General features: G+C 32.9%; 1 protein-coding gene across 1 annotated transcript in view; it reads left to right on the top strand.

The window, feature by feature from the left end:
* Window positions 1–5,878, top strand: part of PGAP1 (post-GPI attachment to proteins 1) — a 76,718-nt gene extending 70,840 nt beyond the window's left edge. The window contains exons 22-26 of the mRNA XM_011952070.1: window positions 742–884; window positions 2,219–2,269; window positions 2,721–2,908; window positions 3,972–4,076; window positions 5,446–5,878. Coding sequence (XP_011807460.1) covers window positions 742–884; window positions 2,219–2,269; window positions 2,721–2,908; window positions 3,972–4,076; window positions 5,446–5,584 — 626 coding nt within the window. The 3' untranslated portion in view covers window positions 5,585–5,878. The remainder of the gene's footprint in view (window positions 1–741; window positions 885–2,218; window positions 2,270–2,720; window positions 2,909–3,971; window positions 4,077–5,445) is intronic.
* The last annotated feature ends 7,165 nt before the right edge of the window (window positions 5,879–13,043 follow it).

Here is a 13,043-nt window from a genome sequence, read left to right as displayed (position 1 = left end):
GATCCGCCCGTCTCGGCCTCCCAAAGTGCTGGGATTACAGGCTTGAGCCACCGCGCCTGGCCCCAGATACTGCTTTTATATGCTAACTTCTATAGTGAAACCAGGGGGCAAGAGTCTGTAATCCAGATACTAGGATCAGATTAGATGAGATGTATAAAAGCTCCAGAAACATTGCCTAGAGTTTTATTATGGGCCTAATGACATAGTTTGAGTCTGAAGTTACTGGTAGGCTTTCCTGGTAAATCATCAATCTAGTGCCCATTGCCACTCCTCCTTACCAGACATGTCATGTGATTTCCTGTCACAGAGGAGATTATAGTGGGTGTGATGCTTCTTCCTCCACCCTTCTGAGAAGCTTCAGATAGAGGTTCTGATAGTAACACCACCAAGGGTCTGAGTGGTCTCTAGGCTTTAAGAAATAGAACATAGTTTCTCCTCCTGTCAAGACTGGAGATGTATGGCTCAGGGTGTATAATTAATGATTATCTTTGGTGACATTTTTTCACCTGTAGTACAAGTATCAGCTATAGTATATCAAAACGGTGGAGGAGTTATCACAATACATTACAGAACTTAAAATCAAATATTTGGGGCCACTTGCCTTTATTTTAAAAATACCTTATTGTTTACCTTATATATTTGCATATAAGCAAGAGAGACTGGAAGGGTACTATATTGTTTTCTTCTCATATGTGACTATATAAATATTTGTTAATATGTGTTTTAAACTTTGTTCTTGTAATTCCAGACCCTCTGAACTTCCTAAAGATATCAAGATGATATCACCAGACTTGCCCTTTTTGACAATTGTCTTGATCATAGTTAGTTGGACAACTTGTGGAGCACTAGCCATACTTCTTTCTTATGTTTACTATGTGTTTAAGGTATGTCAAATCAATAAAGCCAAAATGATTGAGCTTTGTATTAGGCACATATAGGATGTCCTATAGGCATTATTAACAAAAATTCTCATAAACACTGTAGTAACCTTCTGTTACATAATGGGTTTGAATGTAAAGATTTTTAAAAACATCTTAGTTATTTAAATTACATACAATTAACTGGAAAAGGGAAATTATTGATCTAAGTTGGGGTTTTTTTGTTGTTAAAAAGGAAAGAGAAAGGAGAAGATAGAATCTATTTCTGCTTACTTCTTGGTCTTTACAAGGGTTAAGGTTTTTTGTTTGTTTTTTTTTTAACATTTTACTAGAGCAGTTTGTATTCATACCTCTTTTTGAACATGAGTAAGAGATGAAACAAAAAGTAATGTCAGTAGGATCGAGCTATTAATCATGCTAAGATAATATAAAATGTTACAAATGTTGCTGAAGGATCAGAAGATGACAATAAAAATAATTAGGCTAATATTTTTACTGAAGAAGTGAAAAACACATCTGATAAAGTTGACAGCTTTGCCAAAAAAAAAAAAAAAAAAATCCAGGAGGTGATACAGGTGTATTCTCTCCATGTTATTCTTAGGAACAGACAATTGACATCAGAGTGGATAATGCTTTTTTTCCTTAAAAATGAAATTTTTAAAAGTGTAAACTAAATGCATGCATATCATATATTACTTTCAGTTTTCCAAAGGAAATTTATATGCTTCTTTAAAAATTATTTACAGCTACTTTGATTTATAAATAATAATTTTAGTATTTTTTTAGTTAGGTATTTCAAACCACTGACCCACTAAGCAAAGGTTTCTTAAATATTTAGGTAACCCTAATAAATTAAATTTAAAGATTTTTTCCAGTTCTTATAAACATTTCACCACTGTATAAATTGGGTTCTGGTTTTCAAAGACTTAAAATATGTAAAATGTGTTATATTCCTTTACTATATTGAATGTAATGAAATCTTTGACTCACAAGACACATTAAGTTGCTATAACAAAGCATCATTCAAACTTAGGCTTTTACAGGTTATAAAAGATATAGCAGTATATCCTGGCCCCACCATACTCCAGAAGTTTGTATTGTTTTGTTTCTGTTTCTGTTTTTTCTTTGTTGATGTTTGTTGCTTTTGTTTGTTTTTTAATCCATGATAGCCAGCATGTGTAGTTGCTGTTTTGTATAAGAATGTTTTTAAATGTTTAAATGACTTTTTGGTTTACATTTTTAAAATTTCAGAATATAGTGCTTTTCATTTTTAATACCAAAGGCTTATAGGTTTTGTTTCAAAATAAAAGTAAAATTAAACAGCGATTTATTTTTCTTAGGTTGTTCATCTGCAAGCCAGCTTGACAACTTTTAAGAATAGCCAGCCTGTGGTAAGTTTTATTTTCAAAACTCTATGTAAATTTAAAATGAAAGAACATGGGGAAATATAAGAGTTTATTTTTTTTAAGGTTAGTATTTCATAGTGCTTAAAAGATACAGTATTATGAATTTAAGTAAAGTGAACCTAATGAATATTTTAAAAGACTTATAAGTTCATCTTTGTCAGTACCTATGTCATTTTTTTTACAAGTTTATTATCTATTAAATTTTATTTTGAATAATTACTTGGATATATTCTCAGCAGTAGAACTAGCAAGTCAAAAGAATAAAAGTTTTATAACTTTTAAAGTATTTTTAAGCAAAGTAATTTCAGGATTTTATGTCAGTTTGGTAATGGAAAGATGTACTTATTTAGCTAATAAGTAATGAGTATGATTCTAAATAAAGTAATATACTTTTGTTTAGTTAGTATCTTGGTATTTTTACGTTATTGTTTTATAGAATCCCAAACACTCTAGAAGAAGTGAAAAGAAATCCAATCATCATAAAGACTCCTCAGTACACCATCTTCGTTTATCTGCTAACGATGCTGAAGATAGCCTTCGCATGCACAGTACTGTGATTAACTTGTTAACATGGATTGTATTACTCAGCATGCCTTCTCTAATTTATTGGCTAAAGAATCTTAGGTGCGTTTTATTTATATAATTATTGTTTATGTGGTTCAAACAATAAATATCCCTAAGTAGAGACTTGCTAGATTCCTAATGGTTAATGAAAATTCCTCAAGAACAGGAAACTATACATTACCTGAAATTTATTTATTTATTCATTTATTTATTTATAATTTTTTGAGATGGAGTCTCGCTCTGTTTTACAGGCTGGAGTGCAGTGGCGTGATCTTAGCTTACTGCAACTTCCGCCTTCCGGGTTCAAGCAATTTATTTTTAATACATTCACATTTTCTCCCTTACTATGTGTATATAAACTTCAGGAATATAAACTTTTCAAAAAAATCAGCCCAAAAGGGTGAATTGTATTTTTATTCATTGGTCAATAGCTAAATAAAAGGGCCACGTCATTCAAGTAGTAGTTGAACCCCTATTCAATGTAGTTTTCAAAAATGATATAAAACTTTCAAGTTATCTAAATACTGGGAATTTTTTTAAGTTGGCAGAACCAAAATAAGTTCAAATTAAATAAAAGATTACTAGATTTTAATATCCTCCTTTTGTTCCTTATTTTAGTCAATATCCAGATGTTTGTTCACAGATTTGCTGTCAGAATTATTTGAGGAGCACAAATTTTTGATTCTGAAAGGCTATAGACATTTTACTGTCAGTAAATGCAAGAAATGAATTGGATTTTTAAAAAGATAAGGGACAAATACCTTTATGAACCTTCATTTTATCTTTTTTGTTTTAGAGTAGCACTCATGTATTTGAAGTAATTTGTTTTTTTAAAACTTTATGCCGTTTTAAACATATACTGCTTATAAAAAGAAAGTGCATTCATACTGGTTATTTTCATTTCCTTTAGTAGTTTCTGATCATAATTCTCTTTCTAAAACCTTGGATACAAAGATGATATAGAGCAAAAATTACTTATCAGATATTTCATGAACTGTTTACAGCTCTCTTATATCCATATTGCTATTGGAATGTTTTTAACAATATTTGTCGTATTGATTCTGATAATTTAAAATCATCAGGTCATTGTTGATTTGTGGGGTTTTTTTTTTTCATATTATAGGTATTATTTTAAACTTAATCCTGATCCATGTAAACCTTTGGCATTTATCCTTATTCCAACTATGGCAATTCTTGGAAATACTTACACTGTTTCGATCAAATCAAGGTACAGTAGTTTAATTTTTCTTTTTCTCATATCTGTTCTTGGCCTTTTCCCCGTTTATATATGAAACATACTCTTTATTTCTAATTAATTTGAATATTCCTAAAAGTAAGGCCATAACAGTATTATGGTTTATATGCAAGTATATTATACTTGTTTTCTTAATTAGAGGTTTTACTTGATAGAATATAATGCAGTATTTTTTTTCTTTATGAAGTTAATCCTAAAAAGACATGAGCTAAGATTTGTTTCCCAAAAAGCAAACAAGAGAAGTGGATGGAGATACTAGTGAGATAAAATTGGCCATGATTTGATCATTTTTGAGGCTGAGTAGTGGTTGCATGAGGGTTCATTATACTGTTAGTCTACTTTTGTAGTTTCAAATTTTCTGTAATAAAACGTGATTTTTCATTCACTTGTTGTTTGCTCTGGGAGTCTTTTCAGTTGATTCTGGCAGATATTTGCAGATATTTTAGAATCAGGCCGACCTGGAGTTTAAATCCTTGTTCTGCCATTTAATAGCTCTGTCTTTAGTTAAATTTCTTAACCCCTCTTATTCTCAGTTTCTCTATTTTCAGAGTAAAAAGGTAATCGTCTTTTCTGATTTTTCTCTTTATACTCCTTGTTTTGGGAATTTAAGATGGCTCTTTGATTTTTTTTTTATAAGTAGGGTTAAATAAACATTTCTGTAGCTATGTCGTATTGAACATTATTGATGATTTTTGTTAGGATAAATTTCTAGAAATGGAATTACTGAATAAGAGTCTAACTAGTATTTTGTTAGGATAAATTTCTAGAAGTGGAATTACTGAATAAAGAGTCTAAATTAGAAAGACTAAACAAAACTGGCTATTTTAAAAATAGAAATATTTTTCTTTTCTAGCCAAATATGGCTTGTATTGATCTTTTTTAAAATTATGAATAGGTATGCCAGGCGCGGTGGCTCACGCCTGTAATCCCAGCACTTTGGGAGGCCAAGGCGGGTGGATCACGAGGTCAGGAGATCGAGACCATCCTGGCTAACACAGTGAAACCCCGTCTCTACTAAAAATACAAAAAATTAGCCGGGCGTGGTGGCGGGCACCTGTAGTCCCAGCTACTCGGGAAGCTGAGGCAGGAGAATGGTGTGAACCTGGGAGGCAGAGTTTGCAGTGAGCCAAGAACTCACCACTGCACTCCAGCCTGGGCAACAGAGCGAGACTCTGTCTCCAAAAAAAAAAAAAAATTATGAATAGGTAAATTCATAACATAAAACATTCATTTAAAATCACTTAGAATATTTATTTTTCCCAAAACTGTATAAAAGATTGATATAATTTTGGCTCACAATGTAGTTCACATAAATAATCTATATTTCTCTGTCTCTTTACAGTAAATTGTTGAAGACTGCTTCACAATTTCCACTTCCTCTGGCTGTTGGTGTGATTGCTTTTGGGTCAGCACATTTATATAGGGTTCCATGCTTTGTCTTCATTCCTCTTTTACTCCATGCATTATGCAACTTTATGTAAGAGTGGACTTAAGGAATGACAAAGATGATTTATGCGTTTAAGGCCAGTGATAAGAGGGAACACACAGATCCATCAGTATGGACAGCAAGATCCTTTGGAGAAGACAAGTCTATTTTTACAATAATGAAAATAGGAAATTAGTTTTGTAATGTTTGAGGGAAGTAGTTGAAGCATGGTTTCGTTTTGTGGTGTGGAATCCATGTACTAATCATTTTTGAAAAATTCATGAAGGGATATATGGTGATCACTATCATTGAGGACTCCCGTGCATATCAAATAGTCTGTTTTATCAACCATACGAGAAGTCTAATATTAGAAATTTAGTAGATGCAGCATTGTTTCTAATCTCACTGCAAGCATTCTGCTCATTTCATCAAACTTTTTTCACAAAAGTAGGTTATTTTGAATTTGCTGTAGTTTATCTGTTAAGAAATAAGTCTTTAAATAACTGATGAAATTTATAGCTGTTTGGTTTCTCAAAGGTTAAATGGCCACAGAAAGCCTTTGGTTAGTTTTTGGCAGCCACCATGAACAAAGTGGATCTTGTCTTCTTACATCTATGAAAATAGAGCTTTGAATGGTAAGGAGACATGTTTTCTTGGTAACCAATGCAAGATTGATGGGTGGAAACATTCAAACGTAAACAATTTTTCTTGCTATTTTTCAAATATGAATCTTATTATATATTCTCGGTGAACATCAGGAGACTATTAAAGTGGTCTGTTGTTAAATGTAAAAAAAAAATGCTCATAGCTATTTGCTTCCCGGTATTGAAGTAGTTCAGTTGTTTAGTTTATACCATTGGATTCAATTCATTCATCATGGTTGCCAAAAGTGCCTAAGGTCATAATGGATTGTGAAAATAACCAAATTCCGGTGGTTGGAAACTCTAGGTTTGTACCATTTTTTTCTGCTGTGGGAAACAACAACAACAACAACAACATGATCAAGGTAACATCACATTTGATGTATAATATTATACTATTAATGGAATAACAGTAGACAACTGTAACCCATTAATAGCATGAGTATAAACAGTACACCTGAATAAATTGGAGACATTAGCCTCTAGGTTTAACAGTGGAATTCTGATTTGCCTAGGTGACTTCTGGGATTACTGTTTGACAAATAAAAGAGTAACATTTTATTTCATTTCAGAATTTACTTCACTTTTAGCTACAAGAGTAGGAAGAAGGTAATCGGCAAGGCAGAAGAGTATACTCTTTGCCTTAGGATAGCGTAAACTCAGGCTGAGCCATACCCGGCTTATAGAGTTATTCTAGATGTGTAGACTATAAATGCCCAAATCCTCTCGACTAAAGTTTTAGTGATTCCACAAAGCCTCTCACGTAAATTTCCAGTGATTCCACCATTGCACTTGTGAACATGTATCCTTGTTAGTACCCAGGGATGTCCTCAAGCACCAGTTTCATTTTATCTGCCATTGCATCTGGATTCCATTACAGCCTCTCAGCTGTTACTGCCTGTGGACAGTTACTTCTACTTACTGCCTGTAGAGGGTTACCTAACTTCTCTTCTCAGTTCTTCCTCAGGTCCTGCTCTTTTGGCCTCAGTTGAAGAGGGTCTTGCTCTCACCTCTGAGGGTTTTAAGTTTGTTTGATCCCATTGTTGTCTTTTCTAGCTTCGAGCGTGTTGTTCAGTATTCATATTTTCACTTACTGAGAACATTAAAGGAACATGATAAACTCATGGTGGGGATATGGCAGACAGGTGCTTGTTTGTTTGAAAGAAGTAGCAGAAGGGGTAAAATACGAAGTGCTATATGTTTCAGTTGGAGAGGAAAGAGAGAGAATTTATTAGATTATGTACTTATCCCGTGGCATACCACATATATTTAAATAGGGACACATCTCCCTATGTTTAACTATACTTATAGTCATAAACAACTTTGATACACATTGCATCTTTTATTCTGTCACCTGATATTTTAGTGTATCTCAAGTTACAGATTACATGTATCCTTAAACTATTTCTGAATTTGGACTTAGGTCCATATACAGAAAGAACTTTAGAAAATTCATTAATTTGGATCTTCTATTGATAGCCATAAATATTATGTTTATGTATTCTAAAACCTCTTTGTTTAGTTAGTACTCTTCATGAATGTAACGAGCTTAAATTTCTCATTTGTGAGTAGTACATTTGCTTTTCGTTTGTATTTTTTGAGACGGAGTCTTGCTCTGTCACCAGGCTGGAGTGCACTGGTGCGATTTCAGCTCACTGCAACCTCTGCCTCCCAGGTTCAAGTGATGCCCCTGCCTCGGCCTCCCGAGTAGCTGGGACTACAGCCACCCGCCATCACACCTGGCTAATTTTTGTATTTTTAGTAGAGACGGGGTTTCACCATGTTGGGTAGGCTGGTCTCAAACTCCTGACCTCATGATTTGCCCGCCTCTGCCTCCCCAGAGTGCTGGGATTACAGGCGTGAGCCACCATGCCCGGCTGTACATTTACTTTTTAAAGCAGCAGACTAGGAACAGTAATTCTCACCGAAATATTTTCATGGAGGGAGTGTAGTTATCACCAAGTCCTAAAGTCTTATTTATGCCAAAAAAAATTTTCATTTTAAGGACTACAAAAATGATTCTAATTAAATATTTTATAATCAATAGTAGGTTGGGTCTTTAGCCATTATATATGTATATATACAGACACATATGTGTACACTTACATTTTGACAGGGTCTTCATTGAGTCTTGATGCACTTTAAACCCAAATGGCTACCAGAGGTGCGAAGGTAGGCTCTTTGAAGATTAGCAAAATGGATGTTTCTGTCACTTGAGAAAAGGAAAGTCCTTTGCCTTTAAATTACACAGTTTCCATCATGCCCACAATCTATATTATTGGCTGGTAAAACAGCACTGCCCTATTAGCAATGTTAACAAAAATGAAATTATTTATTGGCAGTTATAGATTATCTAATTCAGGAAATTTCTGAGCTCAACTTTTACAGCAACTGTTATGGTATTCTAATTTAGCAATTTTTGAGTTATGAGTAAGTTTTGTGCTTAACTCCTAGACCCTATTGTTGATAACCAGATCAAATGTAGTCTGTACAGGGAAAAATACTGGGTACATTCAGTATTTCTAAAGTCTCCTTTGGAGTTACTACTGATTGTAATTTGGAACTGATAATAGGTAGAGATTGCTAACACGATTTTTTTCCGGATCTTTTTTATGCCAGAAATTAAACAGGTTCTACTAACTCTTTTTTATTTTCTTGGTTATCACCAGAATGAAAATATTTAAAGTGGTGACTCTAGAAAAGCCATTCGTGCCTGGTTAACATTGATTTTGAGTCTTTTCAATATATATTGATCATGTATTGATTACTCTTTATTTTTTCATATTTTGGCTAGACAAATTCAGATCTGTATAATGGAATACCCCTTCTTGAGTGAACTATACTACTATCTACATGATTATATAGTAAGGAAAAAAGAAGAAATAACTGTAATAGGCATAGTAAGTGTTTGTTGTTGGTTATCTTGTCACTCATGTGATACTACACATTTCCACAATACACACACACTTACATGAGGTGGATTATTTGTTTTGTTCATTATATAGTTCCTATATGTTTTTTCTTTAGAAACAAAGTCTCATTCTGTCACCCAGGCTGGAGTGCAATGGGCGGTCATAGTTCACTGCAGTCTTGAACTCCTTGGCTCATATGATCCTCCCTTCTCAGCCTCCCAGAGCGGGTGAGACTATAGGTACATGCCACTGTGCCCGACTTTTTAATTTTTTTGTAGAGACAAGGTTTCAGTTTGTTGCCTAAGCTGATCTCGAACTCCTGGTTTCAAGCGATCCTCCCACCTCGGCCTCCCAAAGTAGTGGGATTTCAGGCATGACCACCTGGCCTAGTTCCTATACTTTTCTTAATTCTTCAGACTTCTCACATCTAGTATAGTGCATTCATTTCATCTTGCTGTTTATTAGCACCCTTTGTGGCCAAGGGAAATAAAAGGTGGTAAAATTCAGTTTTCAGTTTAGTTCTTGAAAGCTCTGGGAAATAGAGGAAACACAAAACTATGAATTAAACTAAGGCTGTTGATTTCTGAACCCCCAGATAAATCAGTTGGCCCACATTTTAATTTTAGGTGTTAGGTCCAAATTAGCATAATGTCTTGTATTATCATTAGGTTCCGTGTGAAACTTTACAGTGCTGCATTTGACGTTTTAGGGACTGGTTATTATTAATCATTTGGGAAAAATGAGAATGTGTTGGGACCTTCTATGACTAGGCATTTGTTGATTATTTTTCATGATTGCTTTTTATTTTCTCATTGTGTAGGATTTGTGAACTTGTAGGTAACAAGATACTTTGTAAAATTTACTGGGGAAAATCCATTTGGAGCGCATGACATTTGCCAGGATAAGAAAGCAGTAATATGTTTGTATTATAAAATTACACCCTGCCAGAAAACTGTCTTTCCTAGTAAGGTAAATGTAGAAAGGACTTTTACAACATAGTAAGTTAATTAGGAGCCAAACTTTGATCCCGGTTTTTTTTTTGAACTAAGATTCTAAACTCTGTAGTGAACTTCTTTGTTTACACATTACTCATGCATTCTTTCACAGTATGTTTAATAGCCTGAGGAAATAGGAAAGCTATAAAGCTACTCGAATTCTTTACTTTTAATAAGAACAATAGGAAAGAAAAGTCAGATCAGTAATCCAAATCCAAATATGTGTACTGCAAATGCTCAAGAACTCACATTTTTTGATAAATTGTATTGAGTTCAGAAGAACTTATATGAATTTATTATCTGTTAATAACTTAGTTTTGACAACAGAATAAAATTTGGAAATTGTGAGAATAATCAAGCTGTTTTTCCATTAACAGTGTAAATTCGTAACATGTCTTTCAAAAGTTAGGTGATATTCTAAGCTGTCTTAATTGTCTATGGTTGATAACTTTTACATAAAGTACAGTACTTTCTGAAAGTGTTTGGCATGTTATGCTGCCAATAATATCTGTGTTTTGAAATACCAATTAATCAGTTAATTTCTGAAGACTTTGTGTAGGACTTGATATATGAGTCAGAATATGTCTATACTCATTCTGTGCATTGTAACTTTGAACACTTATGAAAAACTGTATCTGTTGGTGTGTTTTGATTAGTGTAGATTTGTTTGCATATTTGAATTCTGATTTTAGTTTAGGAAGTCCAAAAATAGCCATTTTTGTAAAGTTCATATGCTATTTTTTAATGTCATTTTGGTTTTTAATATTTATACAGTAGTGATGTTACTAGTAAAAAATGTTTATAGACAACACGTAGAGCTATTAACTGTTCAAAAGCCTACATGATAGGCATATTTTGTATTTCATGTTGCACTTGTTCTGTTTCATATTGGACTTTTTACATCCCTTTTTTAGGAAAAAAGGAGACACATTTGAATTCTCTTTAGCATAAAGCTGTGCATTGGAAACTATATGACTGTATCCATATGGTTAGCAAATTACTTTTTGCCACCAAAGGTAAATGAAACTGTAAAATACCTCTGGATATTTGTGCCAATGAACTTTTCTTAGCATATTGGGATTAAAGCAAAAATAATCTTTTCAGTATGTTTCATCTAGGACTTATAATAAATGTTTAAACCATGAGAACTTATATTTCATACCCTAATTTTTCTTTGAAAATATTCAAGATTTGTAGCCTAGTGTGTTCTATTTTGTGTGATTGCTTGAATGTTTTCTGATTTTATTGGGTAAAAGTTTGCCTAGTAATGATCTTTCGGCAATTAGTTGAAATAATTATTTGAAGTAATCTTGCTTCAGATTTATTTTGTGATGTACATTGTTGTACAAGCCATTTTAGTACAGGTGTCTCATTTATGTAGTTGAAAGTCGACTGTGGAATTTCTTTTGTTTTTTTGTATTTCCATTCAGTCTCTTTATATAGTCACAGGTTTCACAGGGGAACTTGTCCACTGGAACCTAACATAGTACAACCTTTCAACATGTGTATGTTAAAGGAAAATATTATAAAACAAGATATTAATACTAAAATGTTAACATTAATATGTTGTACTCATGGAAGAAAAGTAGAAAATACGATAGGCTCAGAAACTATTTTTTATCTGCATTAAATGCTTCAATTTCTCCCCATAAAAATTCTAAGGAAATTTCAGTTCCTCATATTATAGTTTTCCCCATAATTTAATATTACTAACTATTTCTCTGCCCTGTAATGTTGATGCAGTTTGCATGAATAACCTTGGAAGTAAGGAGGCAGGACAGAAAGCCAAATATCGAAATTTTTGGCCTTCATTTAGTGACAGTTTATTCTAATGGGGACCATAGGTGTTATTAGTAAAAAGAGGATGTACAAGGCCTAAATTCAGTGTACATTGTTCTTTGAAATGAGTCCATCTATTGTGTTGAATAATTGTATTCTAAGTAGGAGATGCCTGTATTTAACATAATCATGCTTTCTACATAATCAAATATGTATTTGTTGGAATACTGGTAGAAATAACCTTCCCTTTCTCCAATGTGGAGTGGAAAAAAGCCTCCCAATTTACAGTGTATATAAATTAGGAAATTATGTTACATATTTACATTTTTAAAAATATAAAATTGACTGAATATATTATTTTGAAGTGATTGTATTATAGTTTCTTAAACTTAATGACTGGCTATAAATATAACAACATACCCATGAGAAACCAGACCAAAATTGAATATATATCATCACTGTGACCTTGAACTTATAGTCATTTGGGATAAAACAGAGTGTGCCTTAAAATGATAAAAGAGTGCCCTGCAATTTTATAACTGTACATTTTATTATGGGTAGTCCTCTCAAATTGGCCCCAAATCCTTGTCTTTGAGGTTGGTGAAAGAAAAGTTTAAAATAAAAGTTGACTGGTATTTCCTTTAGTATTTCCAGAACTATTGCTCTAGAGGCCTCCCTTAATTTTCGGAGTTTTCATTTTGAATTAAAATAGACTTATACTACATAGATGTAGAAAATTAAGTTTGACTAAAGTTTCTGAAAAAATATTCTGGGAGAAGGTGGTGGCATTGTTGTTCTGAACGTATTACACTTGGAAAAACTTATCTTCAAAGGTAATTTTTTGTCTTATTAATGAATAATCTATCAAAGACATGAAGTCTTCGACTTGTGCTCATTCTTTCTCAAATCATTGAGGCTTGTATATATCAAATAAGGTTAATTTACACAATAGTGATTTTTAATAATTAATAAACTCAGATTCATGTAGTATATTTTAAAACATTATTTCCCCTCATTTTTCCTTCTCTGTTTTCTTCCTATATATTTTTAAGGTTTCGAGAGAAAACAGACTTCAGTTTTTAAAAAATGTAGACTTGCATTTTTCCTGTGCTTATTTAAAATAATGGATATAATTTATATTAAAGTCCAAATTATTTTATTCACAGGATAATCATGGTCTCTGATAA

This window comes from Colobus angolensis, unplaced genomic scaffold, assembly GCF_000951035.1.
Source record: "Colobus angolensis palliatus isolate OR3802 unplaced genomic scaffold, Cang.pa_1.0 Scaffold330, whole genome shotgun sequence".
NCBI lineage: Eukaryota > Metazoa > Chordata > Mammalia > Primates > Cercopithecidae > Colobus > Colobus angolensis.
The sequence above is the reverse complement of the archived record's forward strand: the minus strand, read 5'-3'. Positions and strand labels throughout refer to the sequence as shown.